Source organism: Anopheles marshallii, chromosome X (genome assembly GCF_943734725.1).
Source record: "Anopheles marshallii chromosome X, idAnoMarsDA_429_01, whole genome shotgun sequence".
Classification (NCBI taxonomy): Eukaryota; Metazoa; Arthropoda; class Insecta; order Diptera; family Culicidae; genus Anopheles; species Anopheles marshallii.
In genome coordinates, this window is record NC_071325.1 from 3745086 (window position 1) to 3767090 (window position 22005).

Consider the following 22005-nt stretch of genomic DNA (forward strand, 5'->3'; position numbering starts at 1 on the left):
ATTTAAATTAATGATTTTTTTCATTCAACTTTTGTTTTTAAGCATTTATCAGTATTCTAAAGGCTTCTTTTTTTATTTGGAATAAATTGTACGATTTGCACAATTGAAAGCAACTGTCTATTGAAACGGACTGCATAAATGTGAAGCTTTGTTTGACACTTCAGCAAACAATTGGATTGAGCACGAAATAATTCATTTCTCATACATTTCTGTAAAATCTTGTTAATTATATCATACTGTAGCTTCCCTTGCTTAAAAGGCAAGAGGACTTTTATCATTCTTACTATTTTGAAGGCATTGAGAACTTTTATTTGTTCTGTTTTAAATGGGATGTGCTAGTTTTTTTCATCGGGAGCTTTCCATGCGGAGATCGCTGTCAAAAGAGTAAACAAAAACGCTCTGCGGTGTGAAACATACTAAAATACATACAAATTAAACCCCAGCATGTCTCGTCTTCTAAATCAACTAGCAAATACGCTTCGAACGCTTGAATATTGCCTATTCGGAGGGAATGGATTCCCGCCAGGTTGGTTATTTCGTTTAAAGATGTAATTTTAACACATATTTACGTAACTATTTTCCAGCCGCCCTAGCAATGGCTCAAGCCGCACACCTACCGGAATGTGGCAGAAATCCCATAGGCAAGGCGTTTACTCTACGCGACCTCATCGGAGACGGAATGCTTTGGGCAGTACCGAAGCATCGCCGTACGGTGGAGAAACGGCATAAGCGAAAGTATGGATCGCCCGAGTACAAATTAAAAATATTCACACCCAAAATACATCTCCGATCGTGTGTTACGTGCGGCAGTGATCATGAAGTAGGCGTGCTATGTCGTAAGTAAATAGCAGTATCAGTGGTTTATCCAAACCCTCCCCTCAAACAAGTAAAATTAACCTATTCATTGATTTGCAGCAACGTGCTACGATAAGGTTCGAAAGGAAACCGAGTTGATGCAGGAGAAAATTCAAAACGAGCTCGGATTGGAACCGGTTGATAAGGATGTGGTGGTACTGTACGATCGTGAACGCGATGAACAGCCAGCCGAGTTTTGGGAAGGCAAACGGATCGTTGAGATGGAAAAACCGCGACCTACATGGTTTAGCAAAAATTTGCTGCAAAAATCAACACCATCATCACCCGAACCGGATGAGCTGAAACCGGGACACGAAAAGTTGGGCTAGAAGCCAATTTTATAGGTTGTAGTAATATTGTAAATCGAACGGAAGCGCCTAGCAGTATAATAATCATGCGTTCGGAACAATTTAAACATTGTTTTTGATTTCTCCTATAACTTTATGTAGCCCAATTACATCTACGTCTGGTGGCCTCCTGACTTCTAAAGGTGTCGTATACTACCACATTGCAGTGGTAGGACAATAGAGGAGCCGCTACAATGACGAGCTGTCCGATGATCACACGATCATATAGCGGTCATTCCAGAATTAGAATAGCACCGGACGACGAGGTTCTTTTAGATCGTCCCTATGCACAGACAAGACGCGGTGGATCCAAATTTGAGTGGCAGTGACTCTGAATCCTTTATCTCTATTTTAGATGACAGTTCTCAAAATTCCTTGGAAATGCTTGGTCTAGAGTAATTGGAAATCCTTAGAAGCTTTCTTTAGTAACTAATATATCTTTAATTCCTTATTACACATAGTACCTCGACAGCAGCAGTTGTGAAGCGTGAGCCTTGGATGGAGATCATAGATGTAATTTATCGAGCCGACATGAAAGAGATGTACTGTCGGCCGAGTTTTGGAAGCCGGCTCTAGATATCTAGATTGTTGTACTATTGTAGCACAAATGAAAGTGTCTTGCAGCAAACCAATCGTACATTCAGAACAATCAAACGTTGTGTTTGAAATTGATGCACCCCAAGATGCTGTTGTTTTCGTTATTTGACAAATGTTCTGGGAACTGTCACAGCGTGAAGGGAATTCGGGATGTAACAAAAACGCTTTCATAACATACACGGTTGAACACTTTGTAAATGAAAAAGGAGAATGCATAGACGATTTCATCAGATCATTCCCTAACAGTCGGTGCTTTATTCGATAAAAATGTAACTTAAAATCTAAGTTAACAATCTGCTTTATAATAGACACAAATCTCTTCCAGAACCACCTTTAAGCCGAATCAGAAATCTTTCGAAACAAACCATCATGTTCACCGGCTTCTGCTGTATACGCGCTGGAATAAACCATAATTTGGCCGTATTAATTCGATATGTGCCGGAGTTGTATGCAGTTAGGCAGTTGCATCAAACGATCGCACCGTATTGTAATAATCGCATCCAGTCGGACGTTGCCAAAGATATTGTCCCTCCCAGCTGTGTAAAATTTTTCGGACAATGGCCAGAAGCAGATCGTGAAACGTTCAGCAAAGATATGCGCGTGCTTGATAATTTTGTCGATGAAAAGGAGGAAAACTCACTACTGGAAGAAATAGAACCGTACCTGAAGCGACTGCGATACGAATTCGATCACTGGGATGATGCGATTCACGGCTACCGCGAGACAGAAAAGAAACACTGGTATCCGGCCAATCGGGCTATTCTAGATCGTATCGTATCCGTTGCCTTTGACGGAACCGCAATGCCTTACGTTCATGTGCTAGATTTAGCAGAGGAGGGTATCATAAAACCGCACGTCGATAGTGTACGGGTAAGTGATGGTCACAATGGAACATCTGTTCAAAATCTGTATTTGTAATTCTGTAACCAATCAAAAACAAAAAAACCTATAGGTAATGGTCTGTTTTCTTTCATTCAGTATTGTGGCAACACCATAGCAGGAATTAGTTTGCTCTCGGACTCCGTGATGCGACTGGTGCGAACGAACGACGAAGAACAAACGAATGAGGAGTATCGGCAAATATTTTCCCAGGAGCGTCACAAAAAGTATTGGGCTGATATATTACTACCGCGTCGATCGCTTTATGTGATGAAGTATGTAAAAAATGGGGCAAACGATTGAAGAAGCTGCTGTGAAACTAAAATGCTTTTAACAATATCCTTTCCAGACACATGGCACGGTACAAATTTACGCATGAAATTCTGTCCGCCAAGGAGTCTCTGTTTCGGGATAAGATGGTCAAGAAAACGAGACGCATATCAATAATCTGCCGAAATGATCCATAAACGAGTTGTAAAATAAAGGAATTTACATTAAATGTAACAGAAAGTGCGTTAAAATTTGTTTGTAGAGACGTTAGCTGCCTTTTTTTTATAGCAACGCACTTTATGCGCACGTTGTTGTAACCTTTGTCCGCTGGAGGTAAACTTTACAATTTGTGTTTGGAGGTCGTATCTTGAGCAATTTTGTTGACAAGCTTGTGCGCTTGATCGTAGAACGGATTGGTTGATTCGCGTACCCTTGCCATCCATTGCGTTAGATTGGGGCGACCGTCGCACGGATCATAGCCGGCCATTCCTGAAAGAATAAATGAGATACACGCTCGTATAAAAGACGTTGAAACAAACTTGCTTGAAGCTACCACTTACTCGATTGTTCGATTTCACACACCGCCAACAAATCGGCCACAGAAATCTCATCCCCCACGATAAAACGCGATCCACCGCCCAGGAACTCCCCCTCGATAAAGTCCAGACAGCTTTCCATCTGCTCTCGGTACTGTTCGGCCCGTTTCGGATCCACCTTGCTGCCGAACATACGGGGTCGCAACCACATATACTGGAAGTAAGTGGCACAGAGGGCACGCGTATTATGGTGCTGCCACTCCAGATACTCGTCCACGAGGGCACGGCGTCGAGAATCGGCTGGGTACCAATGATCCGGTACCTTATACTCGCGGCACAAATAGCGAAAGATCGCCACACTCTCGGCCAGCTTGATCTGGCTGTCGGTGACGCACGGTACCTTCTGGAATCGGTTGATCGCTTTAAACTCTTCGGTAAGATGTTCGCCTGGAAAAAAGGAACCAGTAAAGTATGTACTGGAATGCCTACGTGTTTATCTTATTGTCGACCTACCCTTGCCCAAGTTCACCATACGCTGTTCGTAGGGAATTTTGGTTTTCTCCAAAAAGATCCACAGCGCCCGGGATGGCTGGGACATAAGATCGTAGTAATATTTTAAATTTTTCGACATTTTCGCTCTGGTTAAAGGTGGTTTTATGCCGGTGCCCGGAATGCACTGTCGACCGTTCTCACTCAACAACACTATGCTTATGCTGGCATTTAAGAAATACAACCTCATTGATCAAAGTTCATCTTCCATATGCGTATGCTTTTGTGTGTAGTGGTGCGTGTACATTATCGCGCAGCATTCGTAAATAAATCCAAGATAAAGCCCTAAGCCCAGGAGTATTTATATTTCTATAAAACTTCGGTGTGAATGTATATTAACCTGAACAATAACAAGGATCTCTAGCCATGTTAAGATATACAGTTAAATTGTTACAAATTTTATTTATTTTTTTAAACCAGAGAAATCCTTGATCAGAATTTTTTGAGCGTTCCGGAATGAACGGGAACGGGAAGGAACTAAAAGGAAAATTGCACTTGAGTGGTAATTTCAGGATATACTCAAACAATAATTATTATTATGCTAATTTTCAAAGTAACGATTTATTATAACATCTCTGTGCTTGTCACAAGCAATTATGTACTAATTAAGGTCGCATTAAATGATTTTTAGTTAATATAGCTGAAAAAATACTATGTTAATCCAATCAAGCAGAAAGTTTGTTTAACGAATCTCCAGCTACTCCTACTACCGATTTGGAATAGTGTGTTATTCTAGGATGGTTTCATCCATCTGCACCCCCTTGGGAAGAGAGGCTAGTAGAGAGATCTGTTGCTTACCAGCTAGAAAATCACGATCAGCTTTGTACTTGTTTTGGTTTTTGCTCTTAGATATCGCCTCCATTTCTTCCCAGTCCGATTCATCGTCCGTGTCGAGTGTGTCCTGCTTGCTGGTTACATTCAACCCACCGTGAGATTCTTCCTCGTCCTGCAATTTAATCCCCTTCAGTTCCAGCGCAACTCGTTCGCGCTCCTTAAACGACTCCTCTACCGGTACGAGCCGTTCACGCAGTTGTTGCAAAATAGGTTTAAATTGCTTCTTCATTAACCGTTTCGAAATTTCATCTTCCTCCACTTGCAGCGCAGCGGCGGAATCGTGCGCTTCTTCTTCGCCCTCAGCTCCGGTGTTGATGAAAAACTCATCCTTCGGCTCGTGGGCTGAATTTTGTGCTTCGGAATGCGGTTCTTCAAACGCACGTTCTTGAGCGGGTTCCTTCTCCGGCTCTGGTTCGTTCTGCTTGGCATTTTCAGATTGGTTGAGCAACTTTTTCACCATAATCAGCAAACGTTCACATTCTTCCATCCGTGTAAGGAAATAAGACTGAACAGTGGCTAGATTTCTTGCTGTATGTTGAAGCTGCGAACGTCCCTGCCACGTTTCCGGGGTGACGAGGCGTTGGATGTTTTCATCTACTAGTATCATTTGTTGAACATTCGCCGTTAGCTTTACCGATAGTTCAACCGACTGATGTTTTACTGCCAACAGCTGCTTCAAGCTGGTATCCTTCACATTTGCAGCAGGCAGGACGTCACCTTGATGGGATATTCGGGTCAGTGCCATTTGCTTTATTAGCTCATCGGTGTGACTAGTGAGACAACTGATGAGCCGATTGGTTTCGACCTTTACATCGCCCATCTTTGCATCGCTCACAATTGCAAGCGACAGACGCAGCAGGCAATGAGATTGCATGTACAGAAATATGTTGTACAACTCCTAAAGAAATAAATGTTTTAAATATAATGTTGAAATAAGGTTTTCCTCGCACTCGATTAGCTAAAATGCTCGTATTTACCTTTGCCATGCTAAGATTGGGTATTTCTTGTTTAAATATGTTACAGCTTTCGAGCGTCTCCAGTGGGTCGTAAAATTGGTAGTACTCCTCGCGTAGCTTCGTTTTCTTTTCTAATACTGTGACAAAGCCATAAATGTCGTAGATGGCCTTGATGCAGTTTCCGGTACACATCTGAAGCATTAACTTCTCGCTTACACTGTAAAATAATATAGTTATATTACAAAAAAAAAACACTTAATCAATATAAAAAAGACTGAACGAAACTTACCTTACATTAGCAATGAATAAAGTTTGATTCCCAAATATCATTTCGTACGACAACATCAGCATCTTCTTCATTGTGTGGTCATACGTTTCGATCGACTGGATGAGACTTGTAATTTTAGCCAGAGCTCTGTAGTGAATGATATCCCCAGTCGCGATAACACCGAACAGTAAAGCGCTGGCGGCAGAAACTACCATCTGCCACTGTTTTGTTTTAAAAGCAGGCGAGAACCTAAGAAATAATATTGTTAGCAGCTTCATCAGCTAATGTACTTCCTCTGTTACAGCATTTGCTACGGGTTCAATACATACCCCGCTAGGATTAGAATAGCTCCAGCACAAACGGCTTTGCGGGGCAGCACCGATTTCTGGCCGATATTTATGTCATGTTGCAGTTTGAGACATATTTCAAGCGCCTCTATATGATCTGCCAGCATACGCTTGGAATTAAGTATCTTCGAAATGCAGAGCGCTTTCGTAGCTGGGTGCTTTAGTAAATAACCCATTGTCGGCCAACAATTCTGAGAAACTACCGCAACTGAATCCGCTTGCTCCATGCACAATGTAAATACCGGCAGTTAACTTTGTTTTAGCTAGGCATACCGTTGCCGTTGTACCGTGAATACCGTTTGACAGCTGTATTCGCTGAAGACGCCCGGTGAAAATAGGCCAACAATAAAGTGACATTTCAACTAAAATATCATAACCGAAATATGTAGCAGTATGAATTTTGGAATTGCAAATGGGGGCAAAATGTCTCGAATTTTTATAAGCAATCTTTATAAATAAAAATTTCGATACTAACTATTTTCAAATGGCTTTTACATTTATCAAGTTCCAATTTGTCCCATCTGACGTTTAAAAAAAGACAATGTAACTGACAGCTAGATGATTTGTTGAAAAGCGATTGTGATCGAGAGAAAGTATTTTGGTAAGCAGCAAATCCTCTGGTGCACGACTGAATTAAACAAATTCTGAACAAGTTGCTTGTTGGGATAGTTTTACATTAATTTTTAATTATCGGTTATCATTTTATGGGTGTGATATCTTTGCTTACCAGAAGAAACGCACGTAAAGCATCATCTTGAATCAAGATCTCTCTGCTACTTCCATCATTTCATTTATTGTTTTCATTCATGTTGGCCAACACCAGATAACACTACTAGAGCAAATCGGTCAATGTTTAGTTAAGCGCGTTATTTCAACAAAGATAAACGCTAGGAAGTTGCTCACTATGAGTATAGCCGAACCAAATACACAGACTGCATCACAACAGGCACTCCAGGCGGCCCTACAAACCTTGAAAGAGCGATGCCAAACTTTTCAGCGACGAATTACGGTACTCGAGGAGGAAAATGGGACACTTCGAACACTGCAGGTAACCACCGTGCCCGACAACCGAGCAGTTAACCAAACCGAGCTAAAGCAACTGCGGGAAACCGTGGCCGAGCTAACACACCAAAAGATACAGATGGCGGAACAGATTTCTATGGTGGGGACAGAAAACAGACAGCTCTGGAGGCGGTTGTCTCTAATCGTCAAGGATCTCGGGGATGTGGAGGGCGTAAACGTTGGCCCCACAGCAACAATGGTCACGGTCAATCAACAGCAGAGAGCAGCACCACCGCCACCTGCATCATCCGCTACCAATCAAACAGGTCAAAATCTAATCCGATCACGCACGTTCACGAAGCACGCACCGAATCCGAAGTTGCGCGAGCGTTTGCATCGCGAAAGTTCCGCGGATGAAGAAGGTATTAATTTGGAAGATATTTCCCTGTTAAACACCTGTGGCTTCCTAGAATCGTCTAATGTAGATCTTGGACATGATGAGGAACTGCTACGTGCGGCACTCGAGGCGAACCCGGACATTAGCCGATGTACGGATGGATTGCTCGATATAAAGAAGGAACTTGGGCGACAACAGACATTGATGTGGGATCTTTATCATCAGTTTAGAACAGGTAATGCTGGGAAATATGACCAACCAATTGCAAATTGGTGCTATACTGTTTCTCGTACATTTTCAGAAATCTGCAGTCGATGCAGTACGAAATCGTCCGAGATTGAAAGCGAAAAGCTTATGAAGGATGTTATGGTAGGAGTGGCTGAAAGCGAACTAGCGCCACGAAAACCCCCCGTCTCGAAGGGTAGCCAGTCGAGAGAGGAAAATGCGCCCACACGGTGTACGGACGCGTTAATGTTTGACAAGGTTAGCATGAATATGCTGCAGGAAAAGCTGCGTGCCAATGGGATGAAAAAGATTTGTCCTATGTGCGGGCTGCTGTACGGGCAGGACACGGTTTTTGAAGAGTTTCAAACCCACGTGGAATCTCACTTTCTGCACGACGGCGAAATGGATGAGCTTAGCCTTGACCGTACGTACGAGTACACTTCGCAAACCGTTGGCGATTTCTGACCAACAGCTGGACCGCGACGAAGTCGCATATTTTTCTCCAGCGAACTCTAACCTGAGGCACCATTGCCTAATGTAAAGAGTATTTCCTAAACGGCTTTGCTGTCCAACAACCAACTTTCGCATGCAGTGTAACATTTATCAAGTGCACTTCAATTTCGGCACGTCCGTGTAGTATTGTACGATAGCATTACGGTTAAGAAGATATATTGACGCAAAGCTGATTATATACTGCAGGCTGAATGGCTAAAATAAAATATGATATTTTCATGTACGTTTTTGTATTGCGATCCATTGGTCTCCATTGGTATTAATAGACAGCATTGGTTTGGGTCTTTCCTACGTAGCGAATTCTTACCGCTGGATTGATTACTTTATTACCATATGGTCAGAAGATGCAGTGATGACGTTGATGCGTCCGCCAGAAAGGTCAGGGTTCGAAGTTCTCTATTAACGATTATCGAAAAACACACAGACGAAAACACATTAACGAAATTTCAAAATAAACTTAATAAGCAACCTAAAACGATTTATTCAAGCTACGGGCGTTCAAGAGCAATCTAATGATATACTATCGGCCACACCGTATTTTTCTCACAGTTCATATCTTTTTCACTCTTACAAAAAGTATTAAAGGTCAGATCCTTCGGAAAACCGATAATTTCGCGCTCCTCGTAGATTCGGTAGGTGAAGGTAGATTCGTATGTGCCGATAAAGTACCGCGCATGGGAGCATACGATCTGATCCACGATTGCAATACCGCCGTCCTTGAGTGCGAACCGCTGTTCGTAACTTTCCGGCACGAACCGCACCACGCGAAACCGTTTCAGATAGTTTTTCAGGTTGTAAAACTCCATCCGCGAGCAGTCAGACGCGATGAAGACCGTTTTCAGGCCTTGCTCGAGCAACTTTGCCCGGATCTGTAGGGCGGCCGACTGAATGGTTGGTGTTGTTTTATCACGTCCGTACAGAAAGTCTGCCCTGCGTATGTGGGCACAGAGATAGTCGCCGCCACGCGCATTACGATGACTTCGTTCATCCATCCATCGGGCCGGTCGCACCGTCCGATCCTGCTGATCGGATGATTCGAGATATTCGGCCCGAAACCGTGCCGCCACCTCGATCAGCTCCCCCGCAAAACGCATCGATCGGCGAACCTCCCAGTAATCGATATTGCCCCAGAGATCGTGCAGGACTATTTCCGCATTCAGCACCAACACGTACCGGACGTGATGGACCCGCTGCGGTTTGTATGTTTCCAGCAGCTTATGTAATAGCATCGCACTGCCTTGAAAGTGCAGACAGGTGAACTCTTCGCTGGAGAAGTTTGCGTACCCAAAGTACGAGAGCGCACCGCCATCGTAATAGTCGTGGCTTTTCGGGCACACGTGCTCCTCGAACTTGTCCACGAACACACCGTTCTCGAACATGTTTTCAAAGTGTTTCATTTTGTACACCTCGTCGAGCATCACCACCGTGTCGGGGCCGTGCAAACGTTCGTACTCAGCGAAAAATTCATCCATATCGATCACATCCGTGTACTGCTTCATGCTTCGCAGGTCGAAAAAGTGGTTCCAGAACAACTGCGTCTGGTCGATGTTGTGGCTTCGCCAGTGCACTAGATTGGACCAAGGCGGTAGGACCAGTTTCGCCCGACGGTATCCTTGCTGTGTGCGGAGGAACTCCAGAAACACAGCCATCCTGATGTAGACATCGCGACGTAGGTTAAACCCTTCGCTAGGGTTCACATCGTACAACAGGTAAGTGATGGGTTCGTCCAATACCTCCAGCTCGTACAGCTGGCAACGAAATGGTTCGAAGAAAATGTCCCTCTTTTCGCAAATTTCCCGCATGTGGCTGGTGTGGACAATTTGCGAGATCGTCACCAACAGCAGGGAGTAGTATACTGCAAACAGTGATGGAAAAAAACACCGCTTAATACAAGAATTATATTGACACGAATGAAGCTAACAAGTACTTTGTGCCATTGGCGTTACATTAAAGTTGTACAGTCGCATTTTAAACCTAGCAAATAAACACCAAAATCTACCGGAACGCACTTCTCCCGAGACATGAACTAGAATCAATAATTTCTTTCTGAGCGCGAACGAGACAGTCTGAACCCGGTATGTGCGATGGCAATGGCACCGAAGGTTGATAACAAATTTCTCCCTCGCACACGCGTTCCTGACATTTGGGTAAGTTTATTTATTTCCAAAACTTCAGGAGTTGAGCGCAATAGTTGACACTGGTGAACACACACCAATACACAGTTGAAAACGTTCCCCGCCAGCGGGCAAGTAGAAATCTCGTACCGAAGCTTATCTGGAGGTGTGGAAAGCAGATGCTGCCAGTAAAACGTTGCACCAAACATTTCATCCAAACGGTCAAGTGGAGCAAAACCGTCCGTGACCTTTGTGGTGATAATTGGTGCGGGAAACTTCTTTGGTGCACTCAGTGAAAGGAATAAAACAGCTGGCAAAAACACCAGAACTGGGCAGGACATCCGCAGGATGTTAAGCGAAAGCAAAACGAACCTCTGTAGGATGTAAATGTTGCTTCCCGTAAGTGCCTTTGTGCGGTGGGGGTCCTGTGAAGAAGATATTTTTTTTGGCAAGTGTTGCAGATTTTTGAAGTAGAAAAGGACGAAATTCTGCAAGTGCTTTCAACCGTTTGTTTGCGTTGTGCATGGTAAGTATGTAGAAATAGAGTACGGATGGGTAAATAATGCATATGACCTCTAAAGCAACAGCACTAAGAGCGACCATAGCCATTTTTTTCCAAAGTACGATAGGGATGCTTCTCTTTCTTTATTAATATGATATTATTAAATCACATCAGATGACAGCAATATTTCGCTGCTGTGATAAATTATAGGCTTTCTCAGGATATTCGATGTTGGAGCAAGAATTCGAGGATATTATTGCACGGTATTGGAAAAGCAGCTTCTTCAGCTATTTCTTCAGGAACCCTTATTTTAAGATGGAATATATTAAAACGCAGCAACTTTATGCAGGGGCCCCCAAAATACCCAAAAGCAATCCAGAACTGGAACATACTTGACTTTTCTCTGTGGCTGTTCAAAGAATTCGGAAATTAACATCTTCTATAATGAAACACCACGAATTAAGTTATCTAGTGAATGACTTCTCAATATTTTTACGCAGCAATCCTTTCCGAATCAAATTCTCTCCCTTCCCCAGGGAATTTCACTCTCATCCGTTTCTTTGGGGCTAAACTTTCACCCTCCCCCTCACTGTTTGACTCGCTCTACACATGAAAGAAAAGCCTCTAGAAGGAAGGAAACACGGCGTAGATGAAAAGATTACGCCCTTTATAATCCGATATCTTTCGCCCAGCGTGTGGGTATTGCAATTGGAGGCTGGATGTGCCGATTCCCCAAGGAAAGGAAAATCCTTCGCCAGCCTGGTAGACAAAGAATCCGACACGTACGTCAGGAGTGGTTTTGTCTTACCGTCTGCGTCACGATGAGGCGCTGTCCCTGTCGGCCCGCTTTTCCACCCAAAGAGGAAACCCACCAGGGGTACTGGGAGGCAAGAGAACACACGGGAAAGCAGTCGGGTTGGGGGAAAAGGAAGGTACGAATGGGCCGCAGGCATAGCAAACTTCAAGTTCGCGGGTTATAAACATATAAAAATACATAATCAAGCGTTCAGTGTGGTACGATCGGTTCGCCCGAGTGGACGCAAACTACAATACCGGTCCGGTCTGGGGCCTGGCTCGTCTGTGTGGAAGCAGAAAACCGCGCGTGGAAAGTGTGTTCGCCACTCGTTGCCCTTCTCCCCGTACACCGCTTTTGGAGGCATCATTTGCCTGGCTGCTCGTAGTAAGTGGTGTGAATTTTCCCTCCCGCTTAATTCTATAGCTACAGTAACACAAAAAAAAACAATAGAAAACACGCACACATACCCGCCACCAACCGCCATGAGTTGGCCGGTGTGAAAGTGGATCTAGGTCTCGGTGAGATTGCTAACTTCAAAAACTGTAGAAGGCCGTGTTGCGGTGTGCACAACGTTTGCAAATGTACGTCCAGTGATGCTGTGCTTCATTCTTGGGGTCTAGTGTATTTGAATAACGCCTAAAAACGTGGGTACTCTGGTTGTAGGTTAGGCATTTCCCTCTGCTGTTCCCCAACATCTCTCCAATGTCCGTGAATTGCAGTGAACAGAACAGAAGCTGGAAAGAAGCGCTTTCAGCTTGTTCGTAGTGTCAATTGCTCTGCGCGTGCCATTCCCAAAACCTGCGACTTTTGTTGATTACTCTTCCGACCTTTAACCATGCTGATGCGATAGTCTTGACCTTAACCGAGACCTCGACATCTCGGCAAGCGTTTCCAACATAAAAGGCAAGAGAAGCAGAAGATAGCAGACTTTAGTGACGGCATTAGAGAGCACGGTCCGGGCTGGGAGCAATAAGAGAAACAGGTTCCTGCGGTTCCGGCTCGCTAAACAGTGAAAACCCCACAAACCAAACAACACCGACACGACAAGTCAGATGATACTTCTTCAATCAAAACGCATACAGACTCAACCGCCTTCAATGCCTTGTCGGAGTGAAAGGTAGACACGCAGCGACGATGGAGAGGCGTGAGCTTTGCGGGTGCGGAAACCAGTAACGCCCCCCCCAACCGTGATGAACTCACTAGGGGGAGGGTTCTGTGAGGTGGTGTGAGGGCGGGAGAAGGGAAGGTGCATACATTCCAGCGCTTCTTTGGGAGCGACCTGTTTGTCTGTGATGTGCTCAAGGTGTTGTGATTCACATGGTTTCCCGTCCCGCGCTGGTTCAGGTGAATGAAATGCGTGCCAAATTGCCCTTTTTTCTCCAGCCCCCACCCACCCTTCACCCCCTACTCTCTTTCTCTCTCGTACCCTCTGTAATGGGTCACAGGGGTAGGTGGAGATGCGGAGGTTTGGGTGCGAATAGCAGAAAAAGAAAAAGGCAGTGAAGAAAAGCTCCACAAACAACAGTTATGCTGTTGACTTTTGCTTCCCCCAACTCACCCAACGCTTCTCACCCCTTTCTCGCCGTTGAATCTTGTCTTGAAGCACCCGTTGGTGCACCCACACGCACCTTCATCCGCACCCGGCCCATAGAGGACCCCATCAGAATCAAGGGAAAACCCGTTAGCCCGCGTGCAAGTCGTCGCGTGCCCGTCTTATCTTCCCAACTTCCACAACCTTCCGTATCGGTTGCCGTTTGCTGGATGGAACGAGTTCAAACTGCTGCGTGTAACAGTATCTTGCCCTGCGTGCGCTGCTGCGGACAGTCATGTGTCCTCCTTTTATCCTTTAGCGGCGATTTACGCCGCGGACATCCCCGTAGTCTTGATCGTTGCGGCAGAAAATGAGGCCGATTATAATAGAGCGGTTCGGGCCGAGGTAGACCAGGTCTGGCATAGTTGGGTTTGGACGCTATGTTATTATTTGAATATAGGCAAGTCGCTTCTTTCTGTTTGGTACATCCGCACGTACAGGAAGGCGTGCGTCACGTTCAGGGGTAGGATTGGGCTAGTAGTACCATGTCAGGCATATCAATCGGTTTGCTGTACCGTAACGTGTTTTAGCTCAGAAGTGCGTTTGTTTTTTTTTATACGGCTTGTGTCTATCGTACATTAGTAGTGATGGAGCTTAAAGTACAATTAAAAACCTTGGGACCTCGGATTGGAACACATATGTGCGATTGTTTAATTGTGGCGCTACACTAACTAAATTGCATTTCATTCTTATCCTAACACATTTTGTCTCTTCCATGTTTAACGTACAATCTGGGATGTGTACTGGCAGAAATCGCAACTCGTCACGTAGAATCTTGGGGTTTGAAGCATCCCACCAAATCGGTTACAATGCGGCCCGTCTGTTTGGCAGCACTGCTCGTGGCTTGGTGCATCGCGGTGCCTGCCTTGGCCGACACGGCCGAGCAGCGCAACTTCGAACCGAGCAGTGATCCGGCCCTGTTCGCGCTGGACCGTGGTGCCGGCAACGATGGTCACCTGTACACCTTCGACAATCTGTCCGTCGTGCAGGATCCGCGTGCGTACCGGCTGGACGCTGGGGCGCTTGACTTCGTCTACCATAATCATGAGGAGATGACACGTTATCTGCGTTCGACTACCGCCCGTTATCCGAACCTGACGGCACTGTACTCGATTGGGAAGTCGGCGCAGGGACGCGATCTGTGGGTGCTGGTTGTGTCGGCCTCACCGTATGAGCACATGCTCGGCAAACCGGACGTCAAGTACATCGGTAATATACACGGCAATGAGGCGGTTGGTCGGGAGCTGCTACTCCATCTGATCCAGTACCTCGTGTCGAGTTATGGGTCTGATCCGTACATCAAGTGGCTGCTGGACAATACGCGCATCCACATTCTGCCTTCGCTCAACCCGGACGGGTATGCCGCATCGAAGGAGGGCACATGTGACGGCGGCCAGGGTCGGTACAATTCCCGTGGGTTCGACCTTAACCGTAACTTCCCGGACTACTTCAAGCAGAACAACAAGCGCTCCCAGCCGGAAACGGAGGCGGTAAAGGACTGGATCTCGAAAATACAGTTTGTGCTGAGTGGCTCGCTGCACGGTGGAGCGCTCGTCGTGAGCTACCCGTATGACAATACACCGAATGCTAGTAGGTATCCTTGCTAACGTTTCCCTATCAGTCGCTTGTTCTTCCATCGGATGCTTAGCCCTACACTGACAACTGCTAACAAGGCATTTCTTTTTCAAAAAAAAAAAACATGCACCTTCCGGATGGTTTGCTACCTATACTAACATTCCCCGTAACACAGAAATCTGTCGATCTTCGTCTACATGCGCCGGTGAGCTAACGCGGGCTGGATGGGTTTTCGTAGTTGTACCGTGTGGCGCAAACAAAAATTACAGCAAATCAACAAAACAGCGGATATTCTAATTTTCTTCTCTGCTCTTTCATCTACATGACTCCCGTTAAGCTCAGTCTTCCACAGCTACCAGTCGCAACCGTCGTTGACACCGGACGACGACGTGTTCAAGCACCTGTCGCTAACGTACGCGAACAATCACGGCAAGATGTCGCGCGGTGTCGCCTGCAAAACTGCATCGCCCTCGTTCGAAAATGGTATCACCAATGGGGCAGCCTGGTACCCGCTCACCGGTGGCATGCAGGACTTCAACTACGTCTGGCACGGCTGCATGGAGGTAACGCTCGAGGTGTCATGCTGCAAGTTTCCGCCTGCGTTCGAGCTGCGCAAATACTGGGACGACAATCAGATGTCGTTGATCAAGTTCCTGGCCGAGGCGCACCGGGGCGTGCAGGGTTTCATTATGGACCCGACCGGCAATCCGGTCGAGCGGGCCCAACTCAAGATAAAGGGACGTGACATCGGGTTCACCACCACCAAGTACGGTGAGTTCTGGCGCATTATGTTGCCGGGTGTGTATAAGCTGGAGGTGTACGCGGACGGATTCGTACCGAAGGATGTCGACTTCATGATTGTGGAGCAACATCCGACGCTGCTTAACGTGACGCTACAGCCGTCAAAGGTGCGTTAAAATTGTTTACTCTGTGGGTGTAGTCATTTTTATCATCTCGCTTAGTAGTTGTGATAGCAAAAAAAAAAACCAGTAGTTCTTCCTGCATGCAGAGAAAAGTTTTTTGGTTATTGTTGAAGCAGATGTAATCGAACCTTACCAGACCGAGGCTTGCAACGAACTAACAACTATAGCATTTTGTGGTTTTTGTTCCCTTACCTTACTATCTCATTAACAGCGTACAACGCACACGCTTGCAAAGCAACACGCATCTACTAACAAACGGCCACGGATGAATAGCGCTCGTACAAAGGTGGCAACGTCCACCGCAGCCACAGCATCATCCACTACTACTGTTTCTACCACTACTAACACTAATTCTATTACTACCACTTCTACTGCTGCCACTACTACTGGGTCTTTCTCTTCCACTGTAAAGGATGCAGAATACAGCGCTCCGTACGACCGTCCGATAACCTCCACCACGTCCATTGCCAACAGTGCGTACGGGCCGAATACCGCTAATCGTGATCGGCTCATTTTCACCTCCTGAGCCACCTGAGCCGGAAGCTTCGTCCCTTTTATGCGTGTGAAACGATCGGGAACAGTGAATACAGGCGGTTTTGTACATAGATAAGCGGGGAAATATGGGAACGGTCTGAACAAACTTTACCTGTAGTTATAATCTAGGTTAGTTGGTACAGGTAGTACCACGGTGTTCGGCTCACCATTACGTTTCTAGCGCGTCGCCATGTTGCACAACGTAGAGTGTAAGCGTTTGTTAATGTGTTGTGTGGAAAAGATCGGTTAGCGTTATTTAAAATTTAAAAACACACACGCACCCATATATGTCGAAGCCGATGGGCATTTGACGGAAACTTATCTTTGAATGAACTTAACGTTTTCCATTGTTATTACAACGTATTGCCTAAACGTGTTACACAAAACGAAGTTCCTGTTGTGGAGGTGTTTGACCAAATGTTTCGGATTTAACCTTCGGCACCGTCGCAGTGATCATCGTTGGAATGCCTCTACGTCTGAACGGCTTTGATGAAGGAGGATTGACATACAAATGAAACTTGTACATATACTTGGTGTTCTGGTTTAACTTCCAATATCCACTGTCTATTTTCCCTTGTCTTGTGGTTTCTCCGCTTAACACTCTGTTCGATCACGATTAATCGTCGCCGTATCTTCCCTTTGCAACACAGCGCAATGATGGATCGCAACACTATCGACCGGCCGCTTCAACGCAGTACCGCCCGCAGCAGCAGATACCTTCGGCACCGTCGCAAGGTGCCGGTTCGGACGAAGGTATTCTTTCGACGCTTAGCAGCGGTTTCAACAGCTTAGTCAATAACATCTTCGGCTAACCTATGCGAACCGATGCGGTGCCGAGTGTGAAGGAGTTCAATCAACCAGTGTGGCGATCTCCCCCCTTTTGTCCTCTGTAAGGCCCCTTGCCGTCCTTAATCTGTCTGCGTCCTGTTGTTGTTTTATTATCCGCAGCAAGTGCTCGTTGCGCTAAAGCACGCAATGTGCCGAATGCAAGCAATTCAATCGAAGAAAGAAAGGGAATAATGGTACGTAACGGCGATAGGCAGGGAGGGTATGAAAGAATGTGAAACATGGTACAATGTTCTGTCTGCAAGATGCAACAATAAATTATCTATTTATTTAATAGCAACGCGTGCGTATGTGTAAGATATGAGGGATCGGAGTTTAAAAGGTGTGCACCGAACGGCTAGGTGCACCTGTTTGATGGGTGTTTGCATTAAACGGTGAGTCATGTGATATGATGGACACTTTAATATGTACATGAACGAACAACAAAACACACACACCAACCACACATCATAATACTTAAACGATGCTGACTAGGCTTCGGCGGGCTGGCCGCATCTTCCGAAATACTCAAAACAGTAACCATCATGTGTGTGATACCGGCTGGCACCAGTTACGGGATAAGTAATCGCTAAACAACACGCGATATATTTAACATCGAAACCATAGGCAAGACAAACCGGGTCAACCTGCTGCTGTGCTGGAGGGTAACAAAAACATACTTGGGCGTCGTGTGCAGTTTTACACGCCACACTTCTCACAGATCGGTTGCTTTTCCTTGTCGGCCCGGAATTTGGCATCCACACCGATCGGTTCCTTGCAGAGCTGGAATGGGTTGAAAGCGGTAGAAAGAAGAGCGTTATTGATTAGTCTTGAAATTAAAGTGAGACAGTAAACTTTCACTATCTTTGTTGTGCAAACGTCGTTCTTTTCGTGCGGCTTTGGAGAAACGGGTTTTATATTTTGGTACAGTCCATGTCCGAATGGCGTCCAAAGCTATTTAAAGCATCAAGCGACATAAATCTTCTTACGATTATAAATAGAACTTTATATCGAACGTCGCACGAACCGTTACACGCAATTTTTTGTGTGGTTTTTTTTCCCCCTCACCCACAAAATTAATATTTATAATGCTTGTTTTTTTTTGGGTTGTAAGAACCGTATGATTGTGAAAATGGCCAAACTCACGGTGCACCTGTTCAGGCACGGCTTACCTTGCACTTGAAACATTCCTTATGCCATTTGCTTTCCAGTGCGGACAGGGCTTTCTCGGCGATTGGTTTCTTGCAGCCACCACACTTCGGTGCGTACAGACGTTCGTAGTCAGCGGTACAGTACGGTTTGCCGTTGCGCTCGAAGAACGTCTTGCCCGAGAGCTGTTGCTTGCAGGGTCCACCACAGATGAAGTGCTCCAGATGCCACGTTTTGCCCATAGCCTTCACCACTTTCTGGAGTAACGCGGGTGAACAAAGTGTCTTATAGTGTTGTGTTTAAAGAAATCTTTTGTGAAGAGTTATCAGGATCGAATTTAAAAAAAGGGGAATTGGGGATGTACGCGACGGACAAGCTGGCCCAACACTAATAACTAACGTTGGATGATGTTAGCTCATCGGAAAGATTTGTCCCATTTTAGTAGGACGTGTTTTAGATTCTTGCTTAATGGAATTACACATTCGTTGGAATGTGTACACACCATGTGATGAAGTACGTTGCCAAAACTGCATGTTATTACCCCAGACATTCCAGCCATTTCTAAGCCTGCCCTTTCCTCCTACAGCATCCGTCCAGATCTGGCAGTTTGTTTATTCCTTCAGACTTCGGAACGTTATTACGCTTTATCCACGCTAAAAATAACATGCCTAACCCCTACTCCTCTAGCAATCTCCAAGCAGTTAAACTCGTATGGGGAATGTAACCGTGTGCAACTGGTGAAATCAACAGTGGCACGGTGCGCAACTGCTATTCCAGCCACGATGATGCCCGCACTCTAAATCAGGAAGTTTAGAGTCACCCTGCTTGTGTGCGTAACGTTACGTACCTCGGTCACCAGTTTGCGGCAGGCGGCACAGATCGCCTGTACCTTAGACTCGAAGCACTTGGAGCACACCGGTAGCCCTTCGCTTTCGTGGAATTTATTTTCGGCGATGCGCTTCTTGCACTCCTTGCACGCGAAATGCTCCGGATGCCAGCTTTTGTCCAGCGCTTCCAGCATCTTATCCTTAATTTCTTCCTTGCAACCAAAACAGATGGCGGCCTGAAATGGAAACGAGCCTTTGAGAGTATATCCATTAACAGGGAAGAAGTTTGGAGAAGTAGGAAGACACTTTCGGCCGTGTATTTTAAGCTTTATTGATATTAATTGGAAATTTCTTATTTCCCAAGAAGCACCAATAAAGAATCTCCACAATTCTAAATATTGCCTTGTCATTTTGTTGATGTTAGAATTCAAGAATGAAACATCTAAGGTATTTCTGAGTGGTTAAGACTTTAAGCTAGCAGATCTCTTAACTTTCCAATCATTAATCATTCAGAAATGTAAAGAAAATGAATAGCGGTTTGGAATTTGGTTTGATTGCAACTCAGCATGATTTGATTGATGTGTTGATAAATTGGGAGTACAATCTCCTGTACCGTTGCGCATTAATATCTTAAAGAACTATCGTTGCATCACATGCACATAAACGCACCATTGCTGCACTGGATAAACGGTGGGCACTGGTTTTGTCTCGAAAAGTGCAAACCAATCACGACGCGTCTAACTGACTACGAGTTTGTAAATATTGGTAAGCAAAAACACTTCCAAATATTTCACCACCCTTGCTTATTGCTGGGGTCAGTTGAACTTGTGCCGAAATTTTAACCACTTCACACGGAGATCTGACTGCAACTGGTCTGTGACCACCGGTCGACGACTAGAGCCAACCCAAACGGACTTGGTCCACTGCAAGGGAAAAGTAACACCCACGAAGAAAAGAAAAAAAAACAATAACACGGTAACGCACCACGTGCACACGACACTAGCAGGTACGGAGTGGCGCACAACGGCCGGTTAGCGCAGTTTTGCGCGCGCGAATTCATTTCACACGTCGGCCGTGGATGTGTGTGGGAGTGTTTGGCTCGGCGACCGTTCGTGCATTGTGAGCGGTTCAAGCATCACGTACACACCCTACAAGCGCATACGATACCAGCTGCAGGAACGGAACAGCAATGCAGTATACGACCATTCTTTATTACGCAGCTGGCTACGATCATCTGCAACTTACGGCGATCTATGATAAAGAGAGAGAGAGAGAGAATGAGCGAGTGGCTTGACAGTCCCCATTTTGTTCACGCTCCATTACGATGTTTCTGCAGTGTGGTGGATACGGACGCCGGTACCACAGTGTGCCACATCTGGAAAAGGAAGTAAAACAAATTATTAGCACGATCGCACATTCTTTAAGCGGTTCGTAAGCAAACAAAAAATACCTTCGATTCGAATATATATCCGCCATGTGGGTGTCACACCGCTTAATGGATGATACGTGTGCAAATCGTTTTGCTTTTCCTGCTCTACTCGCCCTAGGAACCGGGGGACCGTTTACAGCTGTGTGTTCATTGCTTTCATCCCGAGGACACCTATGCCCCCGTTCTGAATCGTTACCTATGGCCCTGGTGCATATAACCCCGCTGACCGTTCGCTACGAAACGGTATATTTCCACTCTTCCGTGGTGACACACACAACGCGTTATAATTACCACCTAATGCGGCCGTTTATATAAATCTCAAAATAGATGACGTACACGTGGTTGCTTCGCCGTAGAATATAGCATCAGGGGTCGACAGAGTCTCGGCACGGTTTCCTACCTTCCTACGGCTATAGTTTTTTTTTTGTTTAGATCTTGTAGCGTACCTTTGGTAGATTTATCCACCAAATGCGACAGATGTTTTCAATTTAGCATTCTTCTTGAAAAATGTTGCCGATCTCTGGTATAGCTTAGGACACGTGCTTACTTGATATCCACATGGTGCACTTGGTACGATGGTGATAAATATTATGCAAAACGGTGCCGTTACCATGCCGAGCAAACTATTACTAAACTAAGAAACTAAGAATAACCTAAAAATGTGTTAAACAATCTCAATGCTCATCGTTTGAATTCGACTGATAGACATTTATTTCGCATAGTACTACACTGTAAACTTCTTCATCTGCCTATTTGGTTATACAACGTTTCTGTGATGGGGTGTGTTACTATACTATTTGCTCATGTTGACAATTTGAACTTACATGTCTAATAATTACACTACTAAAAATATATAATATGGTTCAAAATAAAAGCTGGTTTTTCGTTGAGATAGTTTTTACCAAACCCAAAAAACTCGCGACTCGAAGGCTTTTTTTTTAAACACGTTGGTTAGCGGAGCGCCGGATCAGCTTTTGGCTGAGATCTGATAATTAATTAAAAAAAAATAACGTCTTGATCACTTTGTTAGCAGTGTGCGTGAGAGTGCGAAGCTTAATGTCTTATATCGAGTTATTAGGGAAAAAAATATTACCATTTTGCTTTACATTTTTAGTTGGGGCTTCTGGGCCTGCCATTCCTGATTCACATCCTGTTGCTTTTTCTT

At 45.2% G+C, this 22005-nt stretch overlaps 8 protein-coding genes across 8 annotated transcripts; 4 read left to right on the top strand and 4 right to left on the bottom strand.

Annotated features, from left to right (window-relative positions):
- The first annotated feature begins 444 nt into the window (after positions 1-444).
- LOC128707575 (39S ribosomal protein L32, mitochondrial) lies at positions 445-1184 on the top strand. Its single transcript, XM_053802535.1, has 3 exons — positions 445-526; positions 585-836; positions 916-1184. The coding sequence occupies exons 1-3, from the start codon at positions 445-447 to the stop codon at positions 1182-1184; spliced, it is 603 nt and encodes a 200-aa protein (XP_053658510.1).
- Positions 1185-2168: 984 nt separating this feature from the next.
- On the top strand, positions 2169-3145 carry LOC128709769 (alpha-ketoglutarate-dependent dioxygenase alkB homolog 7, mitochondrial). The gene is made up of 3 exons (XM_053804791.1): positions 2169-2669; positions 2778-2953; positions 3028-3145. The coding sequence occupies exons 1-3, from the start codon at positions 2169-2171 to the stop codon at positions 3143-3145; spliced, it is 795 nt and encodes a 264-aa protein (XP_053660766.1).
- A 143-nt stretch (positions 3146-3288) lies between these two features.
- Positions 3289-4118, bottom strand: LOC128710317 (glutathione S-transferase theta-1-like). The gene is made up of 3 exons (XM_053805371.1): positions 3998-4118; positions 3509-3931; positions 3289-3437 (listed from the first exon to the last, which is right to left on the bottom strand). Exons 1-3 carry the CDS (start codon positions 4113-4115, stop codon positions 3289-3291), a joined length of 690 nt encoding a protein of 229 aa, XP_053661346.1. The 5' UTR covers positions 4116-4118.
- Positions 4119-4760: 642 nt separating this feature from the next.
- On the bottom strand, positions 4761-6614 carry LOC128714348 (uncharacterized). The gene is made up of 4 exons (XM_053809259.1): positions 6417-6614; positions 6113-6363; positions 5845-6040; positions 4761-5765 (listed from the first exon to the last, which is right to left on the bottom strand). Exons 1-4 carry the CDS (start codon positions 6612-6614, stop codon positions 4761-4763), a joined length of 1650 nt encoding a protein of 549 aa, XP_053665234.1.
- Positions 6615-7342: 728 nt separating this feature from the next.
- On the top strand, positions 7343-8527 carry LOC128711921 (protein spindle-F). Its single transcript, XM_053806816.1, has 2 exons — positions 7343-8072; positions 8139-8527. Exons 1-2 carry the CDS (start codon positions 7343-7345, stop codon positions 8525-8527), a joined length of 1119 nt encoding a protein of 372 aa, XP_053662791.1.
- A 557-nt stretch (positions 8528-9084) lies between these two features.
- On the bottom strand, positions 9085-10542 carry LOC128706866 (GDP-fucose protein O-fucosyltransferase 2). Its single transcript, XM_053801812.1, has 2 exons — positions 10503-10542; positions 9085-10430 (listed from the first exon to the last, which is right to left on the bottom strand). Exons 1-2 carry the CDS (start codon positions 10540-10542, stop codon positions 9085-9087), a joined length of 1386 nt encoding a protein of 461 aa, XP_053657787.1.
- Positions 10543-14366: 3824 nt separating this feature from the next.
- On the top strand, positions 14367-16602 carry LOC128714533 (carboxypeptidase M-like). The gene is made up of 4 exons (XM_053809411.1): positions 14367-15168; positions 15329-15358; positions 15496-16061; positions 16288-16602. Exons 1-4 carry the CDS (start codon positions 14388-14390, stop codon positions 16600-16602), a joined length of 1692 nt encoding a protein of 563 aa, XP_053665386.1. The 5' UTR covers positions 14367-14387.
- A 1532-nt stretch (positions 16603-18134) lies between these two features.
- LOC128714459 (paxillin) lies at positions 18135-20887 on the bottom strand. The gene is made up of 5 exons (XM_053809370.1): positions 20862-20887; positions 20735-20786; positions 19432-19647; positions 18608-18841; positions 18135-18218 (listed from the first exon to the last, which is right to left on the bottom strand). Exons 1-5 carry the CDS (start codon positions 20885-20887, stop codon positions 18135-18137), a joined length of 612 nt encoding a protein of 203 aa, XP_053665345.1.
- Between the last annotated feature and the right edge of the window lie 1118 nt (positions 20888-22005).